The sequence below is a fragment of the Sus scrofa genome, chromosome 9, assembly GCF_054392235.1.
Source record: "Sus scrofa isolate SSC_HxYL_T2T_F1_AM1 chromosome 9, Sscrofa_HxYL_maternal_Yorkshire_Landrace_v2.0, whole genome shotgun sequence".
NCBI classification, from domain to species: Eukaryota; Metazoa; Chordata; class Mammalia; order Artiodactyla; family Suidae; genus Sus; species Sus scrofa.
The window spans coordinates 118828286-118850156 of record NC_139391.1 but is presented as its reverse complement, the minus strand read 5'-3'; the positions used below and the strand labels follow the sequence as shown (position 1 = coordinate 118850156).

General features: G+C 39.6%; 1 protein-coding gene across 39 annotated transcripts in view; it reads right to left on the bottom strand.

The window, feature by feature from the left end:
• The window catches only part of PRRC2C (proline rich coiled-coil 2C), a 94214-nt gene that overhangs the window by 16124 nt on the left and 56219 nt on the right, over nucleotides 1-21871 (bottom strand). For 23 of the 39 annotated variants that reach the window (XM_005653740.4, XM_005653732.3, XM_005653742.4 and 20 more), the window contains exons 17-24: nucleotides 21360-21568; nucleotides 17673-17827; nucleotides 15664-16558; nucleotides 15152-15237; nucleotides 8252-8440; nucleotides 7860-8111; nucleotides 5556-5648; nucleotides 3387-3488 (exon numbers count right to left, since the gene is read on the bottom strand). In XM_005653740.4, coding sequence (XP_005653797.2) covers nucleotides 3387-3488; nucleotides 5556-5648; nucleotides 7860-8111; nucleotides 8252-8440; nucleotides 15152-15237; nucleotides 15664-16558; nucleotides 17673-17827; nucleotides 21360-21568 — 1981 coding nt within the window. The remainder of the gene's footprint in view (nucleotides 1-3386; nucleotides 3489-5555; nucleotides 5649-7859; nucleotides 8112-8251; nucleotides 8441-15151; nucleotides 15238-15663; nucleotides 16559-17672; nucleotides 17828-21359; nucleotides 21569-21871) is intronic. The other 16 variants (XM_005653733.4, XM_084977608.1, XM_084977598.1 and 13 more) reach the window with 3 other exon arrangements.

Genomic DNA, 21871 nt, shown 5'->3' with positions numbered 1-21871 from the left:
AACGTAACCAAGTAGGTTTTAGGCTTGGGTATAGTGGAAATAATTCTTATTTCACATCTAGACCTCATCAAGCATTTCAGGTACTGAGTGCTGCCATTTGTTTGTGGCTGCTGGTTTTACCTGTAGGTTTTGTTTCTTAAAAGGCAGAAACAGGTCTTATTTTATCTAGAGCTATTCAACGGACATATAAATGCAAGCCACGTATAATTTAAAATTTTACAGTAGCCACACTTTAAAAATAAAGAGGTAAAACTAATTTTAGTAATGTATTTTATTCAACCCAATAAAACCAAAAAATTAAAGCCTATAATCAATATAAAAATTGAGATGTTTTGGGAGTTCCTGTTGTGGCTCAGCGGGTTATGAACCCGACTAGTATCCATGAGGATGAGTCTTCGATCTCTGGCCTCACCTCACTCAGTGGGTTAAGGATCCAGCATTGCTGTGAGCTGTACAGTAGGTTTCAGACACAGCTCGGATCCCATGTTGCTGTGGCTGTGGCCAGCAGCTGCAGCTGATTTGACCCCTGGCCTGGGAACTTCCATATGCTGCAAATGTGGCCCTAAGAAAGAAAAACAAACAAACAAACAAAAAAAAACTGAGATGTTTTAATTTAAAAATTTAACATTTCAGATCCATCATCTATTTTATTTTACACTTACAGCACACACCTCAACTTGGATTGGCCACATTCAAGTGCTCAATAACTACATGTGGCTTGTGGATACTGAATTGAAGAGCACAGATCCTCAACTATCCTTGAACAGAAAAGGAACAGATACTGAGACTTTGAAGTTTTTAGTTCTACTAGTCAAAATACTGAGCCCAGAGGAAAAACCCACGATAATCTATAAAATTCAGCTGTAATGACTTACACGAGGGTACTTTTCACAAATAAAAAGTTGGAATATCATTGCTGGCAAGTTTGTAGGTCCCTGAGATACCAACTTTCAAGTTTAAGAATGTGAGAAATATTATGTCTCTTTCTACTTTCCCGTCAAAACACACACTGTATATACATTAACTTTTCCTTAGTGACTAATTACTACAAATTTAAAACATTGCGCACTTTTATGTTTGTTTGATTCTTTTCTTTTCTTCATAGTCACCTTTCTGGTTTCAAATGTATTTTTTTAAAAAAACAAAAAGTCTTAGAGGGTAAAAAAAAAAAAAAAAAAGCCCCACACCACCACTCAGGAAGTTAAGACAAATGCAATTTGCTTGTACTATCTGAGATCTTATGGTTTAGAGCAATTTTACAGACTACAATACCTTTCTTTTTTTTTTTTTTTCCTCTTTTTGCCTTTTTCTAGGGCCACTCCCACGGCATATGGAGGTTCCCAGGCTAGGGGTCCAATCGGAGCTGTAGCCGCCAGAGCATAGCAACGTGGGATCCGAGCCACATCTGCAACCTACACCACAGCTCATGGCAGCGCTGGATCCTTAACCCACTGACAGAGGCCAGGGATCAAACTCGCAACCTCATGGTTCCTAGTCAGATTCGTTAACCACTGAGCCACGATGAGAATTTCTACAATGCCTTTTATACCAGTTTTACTGTAGAGGGAAAATATAAACTATAGCTAATCAAACTCGAATAATATTTAGGCCACTTTGGCTTCATTTCATAAGCAGTAGGAAAATTAAGATTCTATTTTTTTTTTCTTTTTAGAAAAAAGTCTTTTTCCTGGAGGCTGATAATCTCCAGATCACTTAGCTGTTTTTCTGGGATTTTTTCTTATTTCCTTATCCGAGTTATAGTTCTCTGACTTTTCATTTTTATAGGTTTTTGGTAAGGTCTCCTTTTTGCAGATAACAGAGTTGCAGTCTCTCTTACTTCTGATGTCTACCCTGCTGGTGGCTGAAGCTGATAGGGGGCTTGCTATAGGCTTCCTGATGGGAGGGGCTGGTGCCTGCCCAGTGGTAGGTGGGGTTGATTCCTATCCCTCTGGTGGGTGGGGCTTGTCTCTGGGTGAGATTAGAGGCGGCTGTGTGCCTGGGGGAGGTATTTAAGCAGCCTGTTTACTGATGGGTGAAACTGTGATCCTACCTGGATTATTGTTTGGTCTGGGGCTTCTCAGTGCTGATGGGTGGGAACACTGGCCACATTATAAAACAACTTAGTTTCTCCCTCTCCTGAAGATAATCAGAAAGATTCACTGGCAACCAGTGCAGCAAGAGAAAGCCCTGATATAGTAGAGGATTAAATACTTGCCCAGATTATAAAACTAAACAAAGAGCACCAAAGAGATAAACAAATACAAAAAAATCCTAAAGAAAAAAAAAATCCTCACTTAATTCTACACCTATACTTTTTAAACACTGAACAAACTTGAAGTGAACAACTGGTTTAAAATGCTCTAAAATAACTCCATTATAAAAAAAGTATTAGTAATGAAGCTCAAAATTATAAACATAGTAGGAGACTAAAAAAAAAAAAAGCTGGAGTCCTCCTGTAGCATGGTGGGTTAATGATCTGGCATCATCACTGCTGCAGCCTGGGGTGCTGCTATGGGGCAGGTTCAGTATCTGGCCTGGGAACTTCCACATGCCACAGGCATGGCCAAAAATAAATAAAAAAGTAAATCTCTTTTGGACCCTTATTCAAAAATTTGTATCTTCATAAAAATATTCTGAATCACTGTTAGACCGCATTCATTCAATTCACACATGACATATAGGAAAGACAGAAAATTAGCATTTTTACCATCATTGGTGCTCAAGATAAAAAATATGCGACATCAAGTTAGTTGTTTTGTACACAACTAATATATTCTATAATTATTAGGACCTCTAAGAGGTAGGGGAAGGATCAAGATGGCGGAGGAATAAGATGACATGCTCACCTTCTCCCACAAACACATTAAAGACCTCTAAGAGGAACTCAGTACAAACATGAACTATAACATACTCTCCTGTATTTTTAAGACAAAATTCACAAGCATAATAGCTCACTTTATTTTATTTTTTTGCTCTTCAGGGCCGCAGCCACGGCTCATGGAAGTTCCAGGCTAGGGGTCAAATCTGAGCTACAGCTGCTGGCCTATGCCAGAGCCACAGCCACACGGGATCTACGATGCTGGCTCCTGGACCCACTGAACAAAGCCAGGGATCGTACCTGCATCCTCATGGATACTAGTCGGATTCATTTCCACTGTGCCACAGTGGGAACTCCATGATAGTTCACTTTAAATAGGGCACTATCAAGTCACTGCTATGTGGTATTAGAAATAAAATTTTAAGGTATAATTTGACATTGCTCCATTTCCTCAGCTTAGTATTGTTGTTTATTACACAAAACTAGTAAAAATACCAAAAGTATTATTAATTTATGACCCCTTGCATGCAATAATCAAGGACTTTTCAGAGATGGATATTGTACCTACCTTGAAGGTGAGGCTGAAAGTAGTGGGAGGAACTGAAGTTAGGCTGGAGCTCTGTTGTATAGTCTCCCTCTTAGGGAGGGGGAGGGTGTTGGGCAAGGGCACCTGAAAAGTAGGCAACACATATCACAATTCAACTAAGTCTGCTACAAAAGCACAGTTAAAGATAAGGCTAATGTATTCTGAGGTTATTTATTTTTCATCTGAGCCAAGAGGAATATCTGACTTAGTGTTACACTATATTTACAATAACTGATAATTTTGGACATCTTAAATCAAACTTCTGAAAAGAGAGTATCTGCTTATTCATGCACAGATTAACTGAAAAAAGAATCTGCTCCAAATACAAACTCAAAGGCCATGCTTCTTATATTTTAATGTATTAAACAAAACACCTGGGGGTGTTGTCAAAATGCAGATTCTTATTCAGTTGGCCTGGGGTAAGGCCTGAAATTCTGCTTTTCAAACAAGCTCCCAGGTGATGCCGATGCTACTGGTCCATGGACCACACACTGTATAGCAAAGCTCTAAGGAATATAATTTCCACAATTTACCGGATCCACAGGTTCTGAGAAGCATTTAACATGACAGGGTAAATAAACTGTTCTCCTTCTGGCAATCTGGTCAATTTTCTTATAACGAGATTCAAGAACAAAAGTAGGAGTACCCACCATGGCTCAGGCTCAGTGGAATCGAATCTGACTAGCATCCATGAGCACACAGGTTCGAGCCCTGGCCTTGTTCAGTGGGTTAAGGATCTGGCATTGCTGTGAGCTGTGGTGTAGGCTGCAGATGTGGCTCAGATCTGGCATTGCTGTGACTGTGGTGGAGGCCAGCAGCTGTAGCTCCAATTCAACCCTTAGCCTGGGAACCTCCATATGCCATGAGTGTGGCCCTAAAAAAGGTACAAGTCCTTCAGCTGGACTACAAATGTGTCTTCAATGATCCCTAGTGCATCTCACCTAAAAGACTATATACCTACCTAGAAGGAAGAAAAGAAAAACATAGGAAAGACATTATAATAAGACATAATTGAGATTTTTATTCCTAAAATGACAGTTAAAGGCTTTTACAAGACCTTTAAATGCATCTGTAAAGAATTTTTTTAAAAAAGAAAAGTTATTGTATATTATAGAGTTATATTCTAAAAAGAGAGCAGATGACCAAATCTCTACCATACCTGCCCTACAAAACAAAAGAGCCATACAAATAACCTCTAAAACGCTCTTCTACCATGAAGGTTACCTAACTTTTTCGCCTTCAATTTTTCACCCAGTCAGCCAGTGAACTAGGTAAAATTTTGGACCATACTGAAGTTTTTTTTTTGGCTCTTTAGGGTCATACCTGCAGCATGTGGAAGTTCCCACGTTAGGGGTTGAATTGCAATTGCAGCTGCTGGACTACACCACAGCCACAGTAACATGGGATCCGAGCTATAAGTGCACCACCTACACCACATCTACACCACATCTACACCACAGTTTAACCCACTGAATGAGGCCAGGGATCAAACCCACATCCTCATGGATATTAGTCAGGTTAGTTACCACTGAGCCACAACGGGAACTCCAAGGGACTCTACTGATATTTAACAGAGCCTTAGATTATAACATAGATGATTTTGGGAGACTAATCTTACATTACTTACTATCACTTTTTCATAGAGCATTTAAAGGTTTTTGAAGTACTAACATATACATTATAGCTTGGTCCTCACAAGAGGAATGACGATTAAGGTCCAGTATAATTTTTTAAATTCCAAAAGATACACATAAATATTTCATAATAATATAATTGTCTTTTTGTTTTAAGTGAATAGTTTTCACTGAGTTAAAAAAAGGTGTCATTTAAGAACAAAATTACCAACCAAATGTAGAATCTATAGAATGTGGAAGCTAAGAACAAAAATTTTTAGCAAAACTAGGTTAATAAGATTAGTGCTTATGAAACCAAGTCTGAGCACCACAAGCCTGGATATTAAATGTAAGGCTGATGACTTTCGGGGAAAAACAACAACTCAGCTCTATTTCCCCTAATTATATTATAGTGCTCCTTAATACAAACTTACTGTCAATTCTTTGCCAAGAGTTAAATACTGGTCATAAAGTATGTATTATGTAACAATAGCCAGGTTCCTACCCAAATTTGTCATATCTCAAGTTGATTACTTACATTATTAACCAAAGTATCCTCCATCTTTGCATTATTAGTAGCCACAGTGTTAGGCAGAGAGGAAGAAGGTGTAGTATAGTCTGTTACAGATTCCTGTGGAGTAGTAATAGGAAAAAAAAAAAGTTTTAAACTGAATTTAAGAGTTACTTTCTAATGACAGCCTAATAGTTGTAAAGTTGTTTTAGAAGAAAGCAGGAGAGGGGAGCAGATTCAACTCAAGACTTAACTCATTCAAATCTTAAAGATCGGGAGTTCCATCGTGGCTCAGCAGTTAATGAATCTGACTAGCATCCATGAGGACGCAGGTTCAAATCCTGGCCTCGCTCAGTGGGTTGAGGATCCTAAGTTGCTGTGGCTGTGGTGTAGGCTGGCAGCTACAGCTCTGATTGAACTCCTAGCCTGGGAAGCTCCATATGCCGAAGGGTGCGACTCTAAAAAGCAAAAACAAAAAAAACCCCAACAAATCTTAAGACCAACAGTTGGATAAAATAAACACAGACCCACGTTTCAACCACTGCTGGGGTCCTATACATTTAAAAAAAAATACTGCGTAGTATTAGTTACAATACCAAATATTTATTTCTGTGGATTACTAAAAGAACTCTGGTTGTTTTTCTCTCTTTTTTTGCCTTTTAGGGCCGCGCTTGCAGCATATGGAAGTTCCCAGGCTAGGGGGTTGGATCAGAGCCACAGCTGCTGGCCTACGCCACAGCCACAGCCACACCAGAGCTGAGCTTTCTCTGTGACCTACACCACAGCTCAGAGCAACATCGGCTCCTTAACCCACTGAGCAAGACCAGGGATTGAACCCGAATCCTAATGGATCCTTGTCAGATTCGATTCCACTGCCCCACGACAGGAACTCCTCTGGTTGGTTTTTATACTCAATCTATATCTTACTTTCAACTATTGATATTTTATTTTCTTCAAAATAAAATAAAAATATGGATAAATATCAAGATTTCAGTTATCACAATTAATTAGGTTTTAGGATAAACTCCTTATTTATCATCATGAATCTCTGGATCACACCAGCTTTTTATTTCCATGCACTGAGTTGTACGACAATTAAAAAGAGGAAAATATTCAAATAATATGAAAGATTCCATCTACCATTCTCAATAAATACATGTCCCAGAGTGAACACCAAATAGCAGATATAAATGTGCTGTTCCCACAAGTGTTAGTCCCATACGTCACTCAGTATATCTTGCCTTACTGAGTATTTTTAGATATGAATCTTTCATTCAACATAGTCCCTAAATGCGGAGTTCCCATTGTGGCACAGCAGAAACAAATCCAACTAGGAACCATGAGGTTGAGGGTTCGATCCCTGGCCTCACTCAATGGGGTTAAGGATCTGGCGGTGCCATGAGCTGTGCTGTAGGTGGCATTGGCTTGGATCCCACGTTGCTGTGGCTGTGATGTAGGCCAGCAGCTGTAGCTCCTATTCGACCCCTAGCTTAGAAACCTCCATATGCCTCAAGTGTGGCCCTAAAAATCAAAAACAAAACAAAACAAAACCATAGTCCCTAAATGAAGTCAACCATTTCTCTGGTGCTCAACCAATGAAACATGATCTGTTCCAACAAATTTGGAAGAAAACTGGCTATACTGGAGTTACTAAAAGTTTATCTTATTTCCTAACTTCAGAATCTCATCAGTGGGCAAGATAAAGAGGGCTCCATTATAACTCCATTGATAAAATAAAAAATAACACAGAGTAATTCTTTCAAAGTCTACGAACCCATTGAAAAGTATTCTAATCTCATAAATCTTTTTCCACTTTAAATTACTCAATAGTCCAGGAGTTCCTGTCATGGCTCAGTGGTTAATGACTCCAACTAGGAGCCAAGAGGTTGCGGGTTTGATCCCTGGCCTTGCTCAGTGGGTTAAGGATCCGGCGTTGCTGTGAGCTGTGGTGTAGGTTGCAGACGAGGCTCGGATCTGGCTTTGCTGTGGCTCTGTCGTAGGCTGGTGGCTACAGCTCCGATTATACCCCTAGCCTGGGAACCTCAACATGCCACGGGAGCAGCTCTAGAAAAAGGCAAAAAGACAAAAACAAACAAACAAAAAACTACTCAATAGTCCAGAATTAAGTTTCCACAGAAAGAAATAATTTATGGTAGAAATTTCTTTAGCTCACATATGCACACCATGAAATAAAGTATTCTCTGTAGGAATAATAACTCATATAAGCCACAGAACTGTATGTCTCAAGAAAAAGGAAAAAAAATACTGTTGCTGTTTTTCCCACTCATTTTAGACCTAATTTGGTTCACCTGACCTGGCAATGTTGCTTACCTTTACGTTAGTGCCATATTCTGTGGATGATACTGAAATCATTGTTCCTATTTCAGTAGATATTTCTGAAACTGCTTTGGTTTCCTTTGTTGTCACAGGATCTGTACTTCTGACTGTAGCAGGGCTTGGTTTCTCTTGTCCTTCTGGCTCCACCTGCTGGGCATCTTTTACTTTTCTGTTTTTCAATGAACGTTCCTTTCCAATAGGACCAGGTTTATGTTCTTTGTTTTCCACTGGACTCAAATCTGGAAGCTAAATTCAATGTTTATGACAAAACACATCATGATCAAAGATATTCAAGAAAACTAAACCCAATGTTAAAGCTGTTATTTATTCTCCATAAGTGCTAGTGGCTTTCATACAATTATATCTGGAACATGAATTGTCTTTACCTTCTGGGCTTTGATAGGGCCTGCCCGTGGCTGCTTCTGCCTTTGTTCTTTAGGTTCAGACATTTTGTCAGTAGTTTTTTCTGAAAGCACGGGAACAATTTCATTTTCGTTCCCATTAGAAGCTGGAGCACCAAACTGAATTGTGTCAATTCCAATTTCAACTCCACTTTCTTGACTATTCTTTGTTCCCTAGTAAGAGAACATTGAAAAATTTGCTTCAAAGCAGGGTTCAAATTTGACTGATTTACAGAGTAAAACATATTTTAAAAGTACAACAGGGAGTTCCTGTCGTGGCGCAGTGGTTAACGAATCCGACTAGGAACCATGAGGTTGTGGGTTCGATCCCTGCCCTTGCTTAGTGGGTTAAAGATCTGGCATTGCTGTGAGCTGTGGTGTAGGTCGCAGACGAGGCTCGGATCCCGAGTTGCTGTGGCTCTGGGGTAGCCCGGCGTCTACAGCTCCAATTGGACCTGTATGGAGCTCCGATATGGAGCCTGGGAACCTCCATATGCTGCAGGAGCGGCCCTAGAAAAGGCAAAAAGACAGGAAAAAAAAAAAAAAAAAAAGTACAACAGAAGTGTGAAGCAATCTACATCTGAGATTAACTGACACTACGTCTTAAGAGAACATTATCATTATCTTAAACACCATTGTTCTGTTATTAGGAAAAAAGCTAATAAAATAAAAACTAATGTAAGACTTAAGTATTATAAGACCTGGCTTTAATGCCCTGGATTTAAGGGCAAATTATAGCCTCAAGTTAAAATAGATATAAAACAACAAATACCTAGAGGCTCCACCAGTGACAAACAGGTGAATGAATTAATGGGAGAGCAAAGAAAGATAGGAATTCCAGAGTTACCTACTTTTGTTTTGAAAATAAAGTGAATTTATACAAAGAAGTACTCTGGATTGGTAATGGAGTGCATGGACCTTAGGAATCCATTTATCAATGAAAGTGCTAATTTATGTAGCACCATCTCTTTGTTAGGCACTGATCCAGACAGATATTATCAATCTAACATGCAGAATTTGCATTACAATGGATGAATAACTAAAAAGTTAGATAAGGGATATGCAAAAACTAAAATACAGTTAAGCCACTTAAAAGTCCCTAGGAAGTCACGCTGAAATTGAATCAAAAAGACAAGATCAGGGGTGGGGGGATGTGCTTGGGCTGTGGGATGGAAATCCTGTGAAATCAGATTGTTATGATCATTATACAACTACAGATGTGATAAATTCATTTGAGTAATTTAAAAAAAAAGCAAAAATAGATAAATAAAATTTAAAAAAAAAGGCAAGATCAGTGGGAAATGTTTCTGGTAGAGCAAACACCTAATATAAATGTCAAGAATTAAAACAACAACAACAACAAAAACCTAGTGGGAGTTCCCATTGTGGCTCAGAGGCAACAAACTTGACTAGTATCCATAAGGATGTGGGTTCAATCCCTGGCCTTGCCCAGTGGGTTAAGGATCCAGTATTGCTATGGCTGTCATGTAGACTGGCAGCTGCAGCTCCTATCTGACTCCTAGCCCGGGAACTTCCATATGCCGCACGTGTGGCCCCCGAAAGGCTAAATAAACAAACAAACAAACAAACAAACTGGCGAGGCCAGATGGAACACAGCAGATATTAGGAACAGTGGTAGAAGATGGACAAGCAGAAGTCTAGGTGACATGGGGCTCTGTAAACCGGAGGATGTTCATAACAACTACAGCAGTCCCCTATTATCTGAAGGAGATGGAACAAGACCCTCAGCAGATGCCCAAAACCACAGATAGTACTGAGCCCTACATATACTGTGTTTTTTCCTATATATACATAACTGTGACACAGTTTAAATTATAAACACACAGTAAGAAAAACATCTAAATTACCAGCAGTACCTCTCTTGCACTTTGGGGCCATTATTAAGTTAGTGTTACTTGAACACAAGCACAGCAAAATGATCGGTCAATGTGATAACCAAGATGGCTACAATGTAGTGGGTGGGGAGGAATGCTGAATAAGGGGATGATTCTTGTCCCAAGCAGGATGGCATGAGATTTCATCAAGCTATTAATTCAGAAAGGTATGCACAATTTGTTTATTTCTGGAATTTTCCATATAATATTTTCTGGCTGTGGTTGACTCCAGGTAACTGAAACCAGGAAAGCTACACTTAATCTATTCATGGAAGAACAAACAAACAAACCCACCGGAGACAAAGTTCAACTTCAAGACTTGGTCTTATAATTCCACAGCAATAACCAGAGACAAATCAGGGACAACACCAAATCCTGAATCCACTGGGCCTGAAGGAAACTACTAGATCTATTTTTAATATCTGAATATTCACTTTCAAACTACAAGAAAATTATCTATCAATGTAACTTAGAATAAACATCTGTTTTAGTCAATGTTGAAATTTTATAGTCAGTTCAGTATAAATGTACAATTAGTCTTAGAAGAACAGAATGCTACAGTACTTAATGATTGAAAGCTATTAATTATATAAAAAACAAGAACTTATAAATAGTTAAACGAATAGGCAAATTGATTGACAGTTAATAGGATTATTAAAGAACATGAGACATTAAGAATATTATATCCTTTGAAACAAAAAAGTGTATAAAATGTAAGGCAAGGAGAGATGATAAAATAATATTCTATCCAGAAACTGACATAAAGAACATAAAGAGGATGAGAAAAAAAATGTGTGTGAGAAAAATGAAATACCAACTAAATATCTTACTCCTCCAAGTGGCTGGAGGAGAATGTAAGCATCCTTTTAATATCACAAATTTGTAGTAGAATGTCTATAACAAAAATATTGCAGCTGAGGGATTATTATTTCTGCACTTTAATGTCAATTAAAAAGCCTAGACTAAACTTTTTTTTTTTTTTTTTGTCTTTTTGCTATTTCTTTGGGCCGCTCCTGTGGCATATGGAGGTTCCCAGGCTAGGGATCTAATTCGAGCTGTAGCTGCTGGCCTACACCAGAGCCACAGCAACGCAGGATCCTTAATCCACTGAGCAAGGGCAGGGATCAAACCCGCAACCTCATGGTTCCTAGTCGGATTCGTTAACCACTGCGCCACGACGGGAACTCCTAGACCAAACATTTTAACAAAATTATTAAACCAGCACACCCATTCAAAACAAAGAAAATTCCTAATCCATCCTTTTTATCAGTATGAAAAACCTATAACTTTCTGTATAAGAAATGCTAATTAATCATAATGTCAACAGAAGAAAAGTGATTAAACTGAGGATATATATATTTTTCTCCCCTTTTTATGGCCATACCTGCCGCATACGGAAGTTCCCAGGCTAGGGGCTGAATCAGAGGTGCAACTGCCTGCCTACATCACGGCCACAGCAACACTGCATTCCAGCCATATTGCGACTTATGCTACGATGTGGCACCACCAGATCCTTAACCCACTGAGTGAGGCCAGGGATCAAACCCGCATCCTCAGGGACACGACACTGGGTTCTTAACCTATGGAGCCACAACAGGAACTCCTAAACTGAGGATCTTAAATATAGAATCCAGTGACTCTTAATTCTACTTGTACACAGAGTTCTCTATAGAACTTTAAAAATCAAAACAGATGATGAGGACTACTCTAGACCCAAGTCAAAAAGCTGAACTAGGGGTATAAGGATAGTGGGAAGACTTCCCAGGGGTAGATATCTCAGCTATATCTTCATCTACATTTCTCAGCTTCCCCTTTACAGCACAACTTCTCTAGGAGTGTTATAGAGTTAGTTGGCCCTCCTTCATTCATCATCCATGGGCTCTACCACCCCTGGATTAAAAAGAAAAAAAAAAATTCCAGAAAGTCCCCAAAAGCAAAACTTGAATTTGCTGCATACCAGCAAGTATTTACCTAACACTTACTTTGTATTAGGAATTGTAATCTAGAGATGATTATATGCAACATACTGTATCATTTTATGAGACTTGAGCATCCTTGGAGTTTAGTATCCATGGGGGGGACTCAAACCTCCTTGGATGGAGTTCCCATAGTGGCTCAGCAGTAATGAACCTGACTAGTATCCATGAGGACTTGAGTTTGATCCCTGGTCTTGCTCAGTGGGTCAAGGATCTGGCATTGCCACTGTGCAGTAGGTCGAAGATGCAGCTCAGCTCTGGCATTGCTGTGGCTGTGGTACAGGCTCACGGTTACAGCTCTGATTCAACCCGTGGCCTGGGAACTTCCATATGCCTCAGGTGCTGCACTAAAAAGGACCCCTCCCCCCAAAAAAACCAAACCAAACCAAAACAAAAAACCCTTGGATAGAAAGGGGTAAATGTACTCATCTTTTCTCCCATTTTCTCTTAAATTCACACTTTGGCACCTGCTGCTCCAACACTATTCTTGTTAAAGTCTCAAGCAACCTCTAGCTGTTAATGCCAGCTGTCAATGCTCGGGATCTGTTTATTTGACCTTCCAGCAGCATTTGACAACTTGATTTATCCTTCTTTCTTTAAACTTATCTTTCACTTGGGATTCCAGGATACTTTTCCCATCATTTAGCTTCTCCATCTCTCACATCTAAGAATTTTTTTCCTCTTTTTTTCTTTTAATTCTCTTCTCTTTTCTGAGTACTCTTATAACTCATTCTCCCTTGGTGATCTCTTTCAACCTCACCCAATGATTTTTGAATTCATACTGCCGAACGAGACCATCTTCTCTGAACTACAAATTCTTATATCCAACTACCTACTTGACACATTTCCACTTAGGTATGTAATATACATCTTAAATCCAACAAAGTCCCAAACTGAACTCCCTTTTCTTCTTCCCCAATGATGATTCATTTTATATCCTCCCAATCTTAACTGATGGGAAACTATTCCTTTCTTGCTGCTCGAGTCAAAAGCTTTGGAGATAACTCTGACGCCTCCTTCTCACATACATTTAATCCATCAGTGAATCTGTGGGTTCTATCTTCAAATACCCCAGAGCCCAACTATTTCTCACCTCTTTTAATGTCACTTCCCTGGTCTGGTTTAAGTTATCTTCATTTGATTACTACAACACCATCCTAATGTCGACTCTCTCCCCCCAGACTGTTCTCAGCAGACCACTTAACAGTAGTCTTTTAAAAGTCAGATCCCATCTTTTTCTCAAAACCATCTATTGCCTTTCTATCTCTCCCAAAGGCCCTAACATATCCCCCATCTATTATCTTTCCAACTTTATCTATTTTCTCTTTATCCCTTACTTCAGTTTAGCCACACAGACCTCCCTGATGTTCTTCAAACACACCAGCCATGCTCTGTCTCAAGGCTTTTGTATTTGCTATTCTCTGTACCAAGGAACTCACTTTTTCTAAGATAACTAAACAGCATGCTCTCTCTTACCTCCTCCAAGTGTTTCAAATGTCACCTAAGTAGCCTTTCCTGGCTGCCTTATTTTAAATTGTCTCCCATCCCTTGGGAATTTTCTTTCTCTCTTTTTTTTCCTTTTGTTCTAGCCATTATGTGGAGGATTTCTTGCCATTTTTGGAGGTTTAAGGTCTCCTGCCAGCATTCAGTAGATGTTCTGTGCAGTCATTCTATACTTAGATGGTTTTTTTAATGTGTTTGTGGGAGAAAGTAAGTGCCACATCTTACTCCTCCGCCACCTTGATCCCTGGGAATTTCCTTATACACCCTCCTTACTTTGCTTTTCTCCTCAGTACTGATCACCATTTAATACATCGTGTTATTTATTGTTAGTTCTTCCCACTGCAATGGAAGCCCCATGAGTGCAGGGATTTTATTCTGTTTTTATACCACCACCCCCCTTTGGTAAGGCCACAAGTTAGGACAGTGCCTGATACACTGCAAGTGCTCAATAAATTTTTTTTGTTCAATGAAGAATTGCTGGTCTAGGGGGTTCCCGTCGTGGCGCAGTGGTTAATGAATCCGACTAGGAACCATGAGGTTGCGGATTCGATCCCTGGCCTTGCTTAGTGGGTTAAGGATCTGGCGTTGCCGTGAGCTGTGGTGTAGGTCGCAGACACGGCTCAGATCCCTGAGTTGCTGTGGCTCTGGCGTAGGCTGGTAGTTACAGCTCCGATTAGACCCCTAGCCTGGGAACCTCCCATATGCCGCAGGAGCGGCCCAAGAAATAGCAAAAAGACAAAAAAAAAAAAAAAAAAAAAAAAAGAATTGCTGGTCTAAACAGTTATTTACCAAAATTACACATTTGAGAAATTATGTTAGTACAATTCCTGTAAACTCTGCTCCTAAGTTATACTAATTATTCAAACATTCATACCATATTAAATATATAGTAGAACAGTCCAGAAAATAGTAATTGCACTTATATTCTCCGTATCACAGGGACTTTTTTCTTAAAAGTACAGTTTTTAAAATGTTAAGCTTAATATGTATGTCGAAAGGTGAAAAGCAGCTTATAACTATTGAGATTCAGTATGATTAGCACCACTTGGGAACTTACTAGAAATGTATTCAGGCCTCAACCCAGACCTAATGAATCAGAAACTCTTGAGCATGGGTCCCAGAAATGTACTTTAATAAGCTCTCCAGGGAGTTCCCATCATGGCCCAGCAGAAATGAATCTGACTGGTATCCACGAGGATGCAGGTTCGATCCTTGGCCTCGCTCAGTGGGTTAAGGATCTAGCGTTGATGTCGGCTGTGGTGTAGGTCACAGATGTGGCTCGGATCTGGCATTGCTGTGGCTGTGGTGCAGGCCAGCAGCTGCAGCTCTGATACCACCCCCTAAGGCTGGGAACCTCCATATGCCTTGGGTGCGGCCCTGAAAAGAAGAAGAAGAAGAAGGAGAAGAAGAAGAAGCTCTCCAGGTGATTCTTAGGCATGCCAAAGTTTGAGAAACTGTTTTAAAGGAAAGTGCCACAGGAACCCCACAAAAGCCATTAAGTCTATTCCTACCTCTGATGAAGCAGCTGATCCAAATGATGTTAGGGGCTTATTCCATGCACTGACTGAAGGTGGCTGTGGTGGACTAATGGGACCTACTGAAAGGGAGAAGCCAATGGAAATGTGACCATTAAAACTTAGAAGCTAATAATCTTTAATCCATTTAAGCCTGCCTTTTAATGGCAGCATACAATAAAACAACTGACTTTTCAGATAGTTACTTAGAAATTCTCACATGACAAAATAAACATAACTCCCCCTAAAGCATTGTACATTGTTTTATCAACACAAAGTTGTGCCCATAAAATATGTCTGTTAAAAGTATAACACAATTTTCTTAAAAACAAGTGCTTTAAGAAGGAAGCTAGGAAAAGATTACTACTACAGCTTCCTACTAAGGAAAAAAAAAAAAAAAAAAAAGAGAGACGGCTACAAAAGAACATAGTGAGTATATAAATAAAACTGAAAACAAACCCCAAATTCCCATGCCATTCCCCCACCCTCACTTTTTGCTGCATACTTACATTTCTTAGAGATGTCATTCAGTACAGCTTGTGGGGCCACTTTGTTATCCCATAATTCAGTCTTAAGAGTGCCATGTGACTGTGAGCTCTGGATGGATTTTCCTGTGGTGACATAATCTGTGCCATTAGGTGTCTGAGCTGAAGGTAGTCTAATTGAAGGAGGTGGCTGTTTTGAAGACTGTGTTGTAGTCTGCAGCGGACTCTGGACTGTTTTGTGAATCTGTCCCTGAGTCTGGCCTGGGGCAGTGGAGGCTGGAGCTGGGGGAAGTGCTGGGACTTGGACTAGGGTGGAGGCGGGGGTTGGGGCTGCTGCTGGAGCTGGGGCTGGGGTTGGGGTTGGGGCTGGGAGTGAGGCAGGGGTAGTGGAGGCTGAGGCAGGGGCAGCTGGGGTTGATGTGGGGACAGTTGGGGCTGAGACAGCTGGAGATGGAACTGAAGCTGGTGCTAGGGCTGAAGCAAGGATGGGAATTGAGGCTGAGGTAAGGATGGGGACAGAAGCTGATGTGGAAACTGAGGCAAGGATTGGGGTTGGAGCTGGAACTGAAGAAGAGGCTGTGGCTGTAGCTGAGGTGGAGGCTGGGGCTGGAACTGGAGCTGAGGCAGAGGCTAATGTTGGAAGTGCAGCAGAGGTGGAGGTTAAGATTGGAACTGCAGCTGGGGCTGAAACTGGAGCCGAGGATGATGCTAGAACTGGGGCTGGGGCTGAGGCTAGAACTGGAGCTGAAGTTGTGGCTGGAACAGGAGCTGAGGTTGAACCTGGACCGGGAGCTGAGACCAGAGCAGAGGCTGGAGGCTGTGCTTGCTGGGTCCCCGTAGCCTGTTTTTTGGCAAATCTTGGCGGGAGCTTGGAAGTCTGACTTCTTCCTTTTTCACTTGCATTCTTTTTATTCCAAACCTTAAAGAGTTGGCAGGAATCATTTTTTTTTTTTTTGGTCAATAACAAAGCTGAAAATAATGGTTCATGAATGGAAGTTCCAACAAAGCTACATACTAATTTAGCACTTTTACTTTTCAAAATAAGTCCCCGACAGAATAAAAATGTCAAGGTTGCTAAATGAGATTTTAATTACAAGAAGCCAAGATGCTATTTGGGAAAAAAAAAAAAAAAAAAGACAAATATGTATTATACATTCTTGATCTATAGGTCCACAATCTTTTTCCATAATTCTGAAATTCAAAAAATTAAGGAAGTACAGTTGACAGAACACTATAAACCAACTATATTGGAAAAAATAAAAAACATTAAAAAAAAAATTCAACACTAAATCACTTGGCAGCAAAACCCGACCCCACCTGACAAAAAGTTACTGATTTCATTCAACTCCTGTTTGCCACAGAAACACTAATTCTGGGAGTGTTGCTGGGCATTATGCTACATAGGATATAGGCACTAATGTACCTTCCTTTAATAAGTAAATAAATATCTAATCCCAAGGATTATTCAATTAAATTTAAAAATCCCACCCACATAGGATTTTTAGTGTTCCCTGTTTTTAAGCCTTCTATTAGGGCTCTCTATCACTATGACCCATGTGCTCTATTTTTGTACTGTGTTAGCAATTAGCAAAATGGGTGTTTGGGTTGACTTAAATGAATTAACTTACTGTGATTCATACTATGTATTTAAATGAACTAATTTAGATTACATCAGAAACTTGTATAGGTCAAGAACCTTCAAGTTATTAGATATTATGGCAGGTGTGTTCATTCGATTTCCAAGATAATTTAAAATTAACTCTGCAATGCAATAAGGTGGGCAAATTACGCATGTTTTGAAATAAAGATGGTCCTCGCTAAGGCAAATTGTGAGCTACAGTGATTGTATTCTATTTAAAATTTACCTCAATTCTGGTTAAAGAGCTTAAATTTGTAAAAGTGAGGTCATTCTCAACACTTGAATAATAAATACAGCCTTGACCTTTTAGGTAGACAGAAATGAAAGCTTGACCATTTCCTAATATATTCTGGGCAACAATCTAAATAACTACCAACAAATTGAAACACCAAACCTGTATGATTTGTTCTTCCTTCTTTCGGCGTTCCTCATCCTGTAGACGTTTTTGTTGTTTTTTGGATACCACTTCGGTAAAACCATCATCATTTAAATTTGACTGAGGATCTTCAACTACCGTTACTTCAGGATGGTCATCGATTATAACAACACCTATGGGTACAGAAAAATATTTAAATATTTTCTTTTTTTTTTCCAAATGAAAAGATAGAAATGTTTAGTCCAGTAGTGATTAAATAAATAAAAGAAAAAAAGACAAAGATCTACTTCTTATAACTCATACGATAACTCATTTTTCACACCATAAAATGAACAACAGGAGTTCCTGCTATGGCACAACAGGATCAGGGGCATCTCTGCAGCTCTAGGACTCAGATTTGATCCCCAGCCTGGCACAGTGGGTTAAAGGATCTGGCATTGCTCTAGCTGTGGGTAGGTCATAACTGGATGTGATCCCTGGCCTGGGAACTCTGTATGACACATGGTAGCCAAAAAAGGAAAAAAGAAAAAGGGGGAACCACTAGTAACATTTGAAGATTTCATATATTTACGAAAAGATTTCATAAACAGGTTAAAAATGAAAGTCCTAAAACTACCTACTTTAAATGACATATGTTTTTTTCCTTAAGCAATGTAGCAGTAACGCCTTAAAAAAAAAAAAAAAATCAAATGATCTTGGTCAAATCATTTCACTCTTCGATCCCTCCTATTCTTAAGAACTAAGCTGGCCTAATGAGTCTTAGTGCCTCTGTCTTTTTTTTTTTTTTTTTTGGCTTTTTGCCTATTCTTGGGCCGCTCCCGAGGCATATGGAGGTTCCCAGGCTAGGGGTTGAATCGGAGCTGTAGCCACCGGCCTACACCAGAGTCACAGCAACTCGGGATCCAAGCCGCGTCTGCAACCTACACCATAGCTCATGGCAACGCCGGATCCTTAACACACTGAGCAAGGCCAGGGATCAAACCTGAAACCTCATGGTTCCTAGTCGTATTCATTAACCACTGCACCACGATGGCAACTCCAGTACCTCTACCTTATGTAGACCACTGTCTACAATGTCTAGCTATTAAAAACAATATACATAAAAGTTCCATGTGAATGTAGTGGCATAGATCATAATAACTTAGCAGAAGAATAATTCAAGATATACTTTCAACTCACTGTCTAACAATTATTCTGGCTATCTTGTTAAAATTATTCTAGGAGTTCCCATCGTGGCTCAGAGGTAACGAACCCAACAAGGATCCATGAGGACTCAGGGTTCAATCTCTGGCCTTGCTCAGTGGGTTAAGGATCCGGCATTGCTGTGAGCTGTGGTATAGGTCACAGACTCAGCTTGGATTCCAAGCTGTTATGGCTATGGCGTAGGACAGCAGCTACAGCTCCGGATTCAACCCCTAGCCTGGGAACACCCACATGCCGCAGGTGTGGCCCTAAAAAGATGCCCCCCCCAAAATTCTGTATAAGAAATCTAGATCCATTACCTAGTACCTTAAAGTTAAGAGTCCAGGTGATGTGATTTGGGGTTGCAGGTATGTTTACACAATAAAGAGAAAAGGGTGAGGCAATCCAAATAAATTATTTTCATTTTATTTTCACTGGGGAACACACATAATAAAGGTAGCTATTTACTTGGGAATGCTACATAGCAATTTAGAATGGTGATTAACTTGCAGGAGGTTGCAAGAAAATATGACCATGGAGTGCGTCATGGGGAATCTACCTACGAACAATTTTTAAATAGCTAAAAATATGCATTTATAGAAACACTGACAGGGAAACAAAAAATAAATCCTAAAGCTGGCTTTTACTCTTTACAAACCTATTACTATTATCGTTTTTCTAATAAAAATTTGATTTTAAAGGAAAAAACCAATTGATTCTGATTTATATGATACATCTACTTGTATTTTAAATCATTTGAGAAATTAACTGTATAAAACGGAGAATTTGCTCATCATTTGCTCATCTCAATGAGCAAATTTCAAAGGATTTCAAAGATGTCCTGAACCCCAATATTTCAGATTTATGATAAGATTCTTAAAATTAACAAGTCAAAACAAATAGCTCAATTTTCACCATCAAATAAGAGACTCCCTATCTTTTTATACTATGTCTTAATACAGTAATATAATACTTTGGAAAAATCTCTACTCCAAAAGTTGTTTGAAAGAAGAAAAACTAGTAAACAAATATTTGAGAAGACAAATTTGCCATGTTTTGTGGACTTTTGTAATCTTGTCATTTTCCAACTGTTGTGTTTTAGATGGATGCTAGACTCTTCTCATGGAAGAGTCCTATCATAATAGGATTAGCATCCAAACTTCCTATGGATTTTTTTTAAATTGCTCTAAGTTTGAGCTTTTCAACTTCAGCACTTAACATTTTGAGCTGGCTGTCCTGTGCCCTGCAGGATGTTTAGCAGCATCCCTGACCTAAACCCACTAAGATGTTAGTAGTATCCAGCTACCAGTAATGATACTCAAAATATCAACAGAGGGGAGTTCCTGTCATGGCTCAGTGGTTTGTGAACCCGACTAGCATCCATGAGGACAGGACGTGGGTTTGATCCCTGGCCTCTCTCAGTGGGTTAAGGATCCAGTGCTGCAGCGATGCCACGAGCTGTGGTGCAGGTCTCATACACGGCTCGGATCCTGCATGGCTATGGCCGTGGCGTAGACCAGCAGCTATAGCTCTGACTGGAATCCTAGGCTGGCAACCTCCATATGCTGTGGGTGTGGCCCTAAAAAGACAAAAAAACAAAAAACAAAAACACCAAAAAAACCAAGTCTACAGAGGCTGCCAAATGTCCCCTGGGGTGCAGAATCCTCCTTATTGAGAACAAGAGCTCTAAATATCTAAAAATTCTTAAAACATGCAATCAAGATAAGTTGATTTCTTTCTCATGTGAATCCTAAAACAGTAATCTAAAATTAGTTCGCAAAAGTTTGCATGCATCAGAATCATCTGGAGAACTTGTTAAAAGACAGACTGCTTCACACTCCAAGAGTTTCTGATTCAGTAGGTCTGGGGTAGGGCCGAGGATTTTTATTTCTCACAAATTTCCAGGTTGTGCTGATGGTCTGAGGACCACACTTTGAGAACCGCTGGTCTAGAGATAATAATGCCAAGGTCCTGGGCCCATTTAACATTTAGTATGTATCAACTAAATGAAAGAAAATTCTCATCTACATCTCTAACACTGAAAGAAGAGTATTAAGAGTAAAAACAGTGAAACTCTGTGGATTATCTTTAATGAGAAGTATTTTATTTTGGTCATGCCTATGGCATGTGGAGTTCCCTGGCCAAGAATTATGCCCACACTATAGCAGCAACCCCAGCCACTGCAGTGACAATGCCCAGGTCTTTAACCTACTGCACCATGAGGGAACTCTTCTTTAATAAGAATTTTATTAAACTTCAAGGCTATGTCAAAGCTGGCATTATTTCAATTCAATCTATATCAGTGATTGATAACCAGCCTCTATCTCTACCTTGAAGTCTAATGCTCTGTTGTTTTGGGGTTTTTTTTTTTTTTTTTGGTCTTTTTAGGCCCGCACCCGAGGCATGTGAAGGTTCCCAGGCTACGGAACTCCCCAACTGTTTGTGAGTTCTTTAACTATAGTATTTACTTAAATTTAACAGCCAGATAGACAGACACATAGATAAAAGGGACCTGAGACGCACTTGCATAGTTGTTGAGATCAAACTGTGAGAGTGCATCCACTTTCTCTTTGGGTTTTTTAGGGCCTGGTTTGGGGTCTTCTCTTTTTTTCCCAGTAGAATCTTTGGAGTTCTTTTGTCCTGTACCATTAGGTGCTCCTTCCTGGTGATGTGCAGAGCTGCCATTGACAGGATCAGCACCAGTTGTGCCTGCTGACTGGTCATCAAATGGCCTACAAAAATAATAATTTGAGATATTACTACCTCCACATAACTGAACAAAATAAAAATGCTCTTAGTTTAGTCTAAGAAGAAATAACAATGAGATAGAAGACACTAAACTCGAAAAGCAACAAGCTTTGATGACTTTTATTGGGTACAACTTCATTAAGACTGAGCTACCCAATAAAGGAGATAGACTAGCTCCTTAGAGTTCTTTTTAGCAATTAAATTCTAGAATTCTAATTATCCCCTAAAGGTACTTATTATGTCTATTATTACTGTGTCCATTACATTGTGAATGAGCTAATCAACAT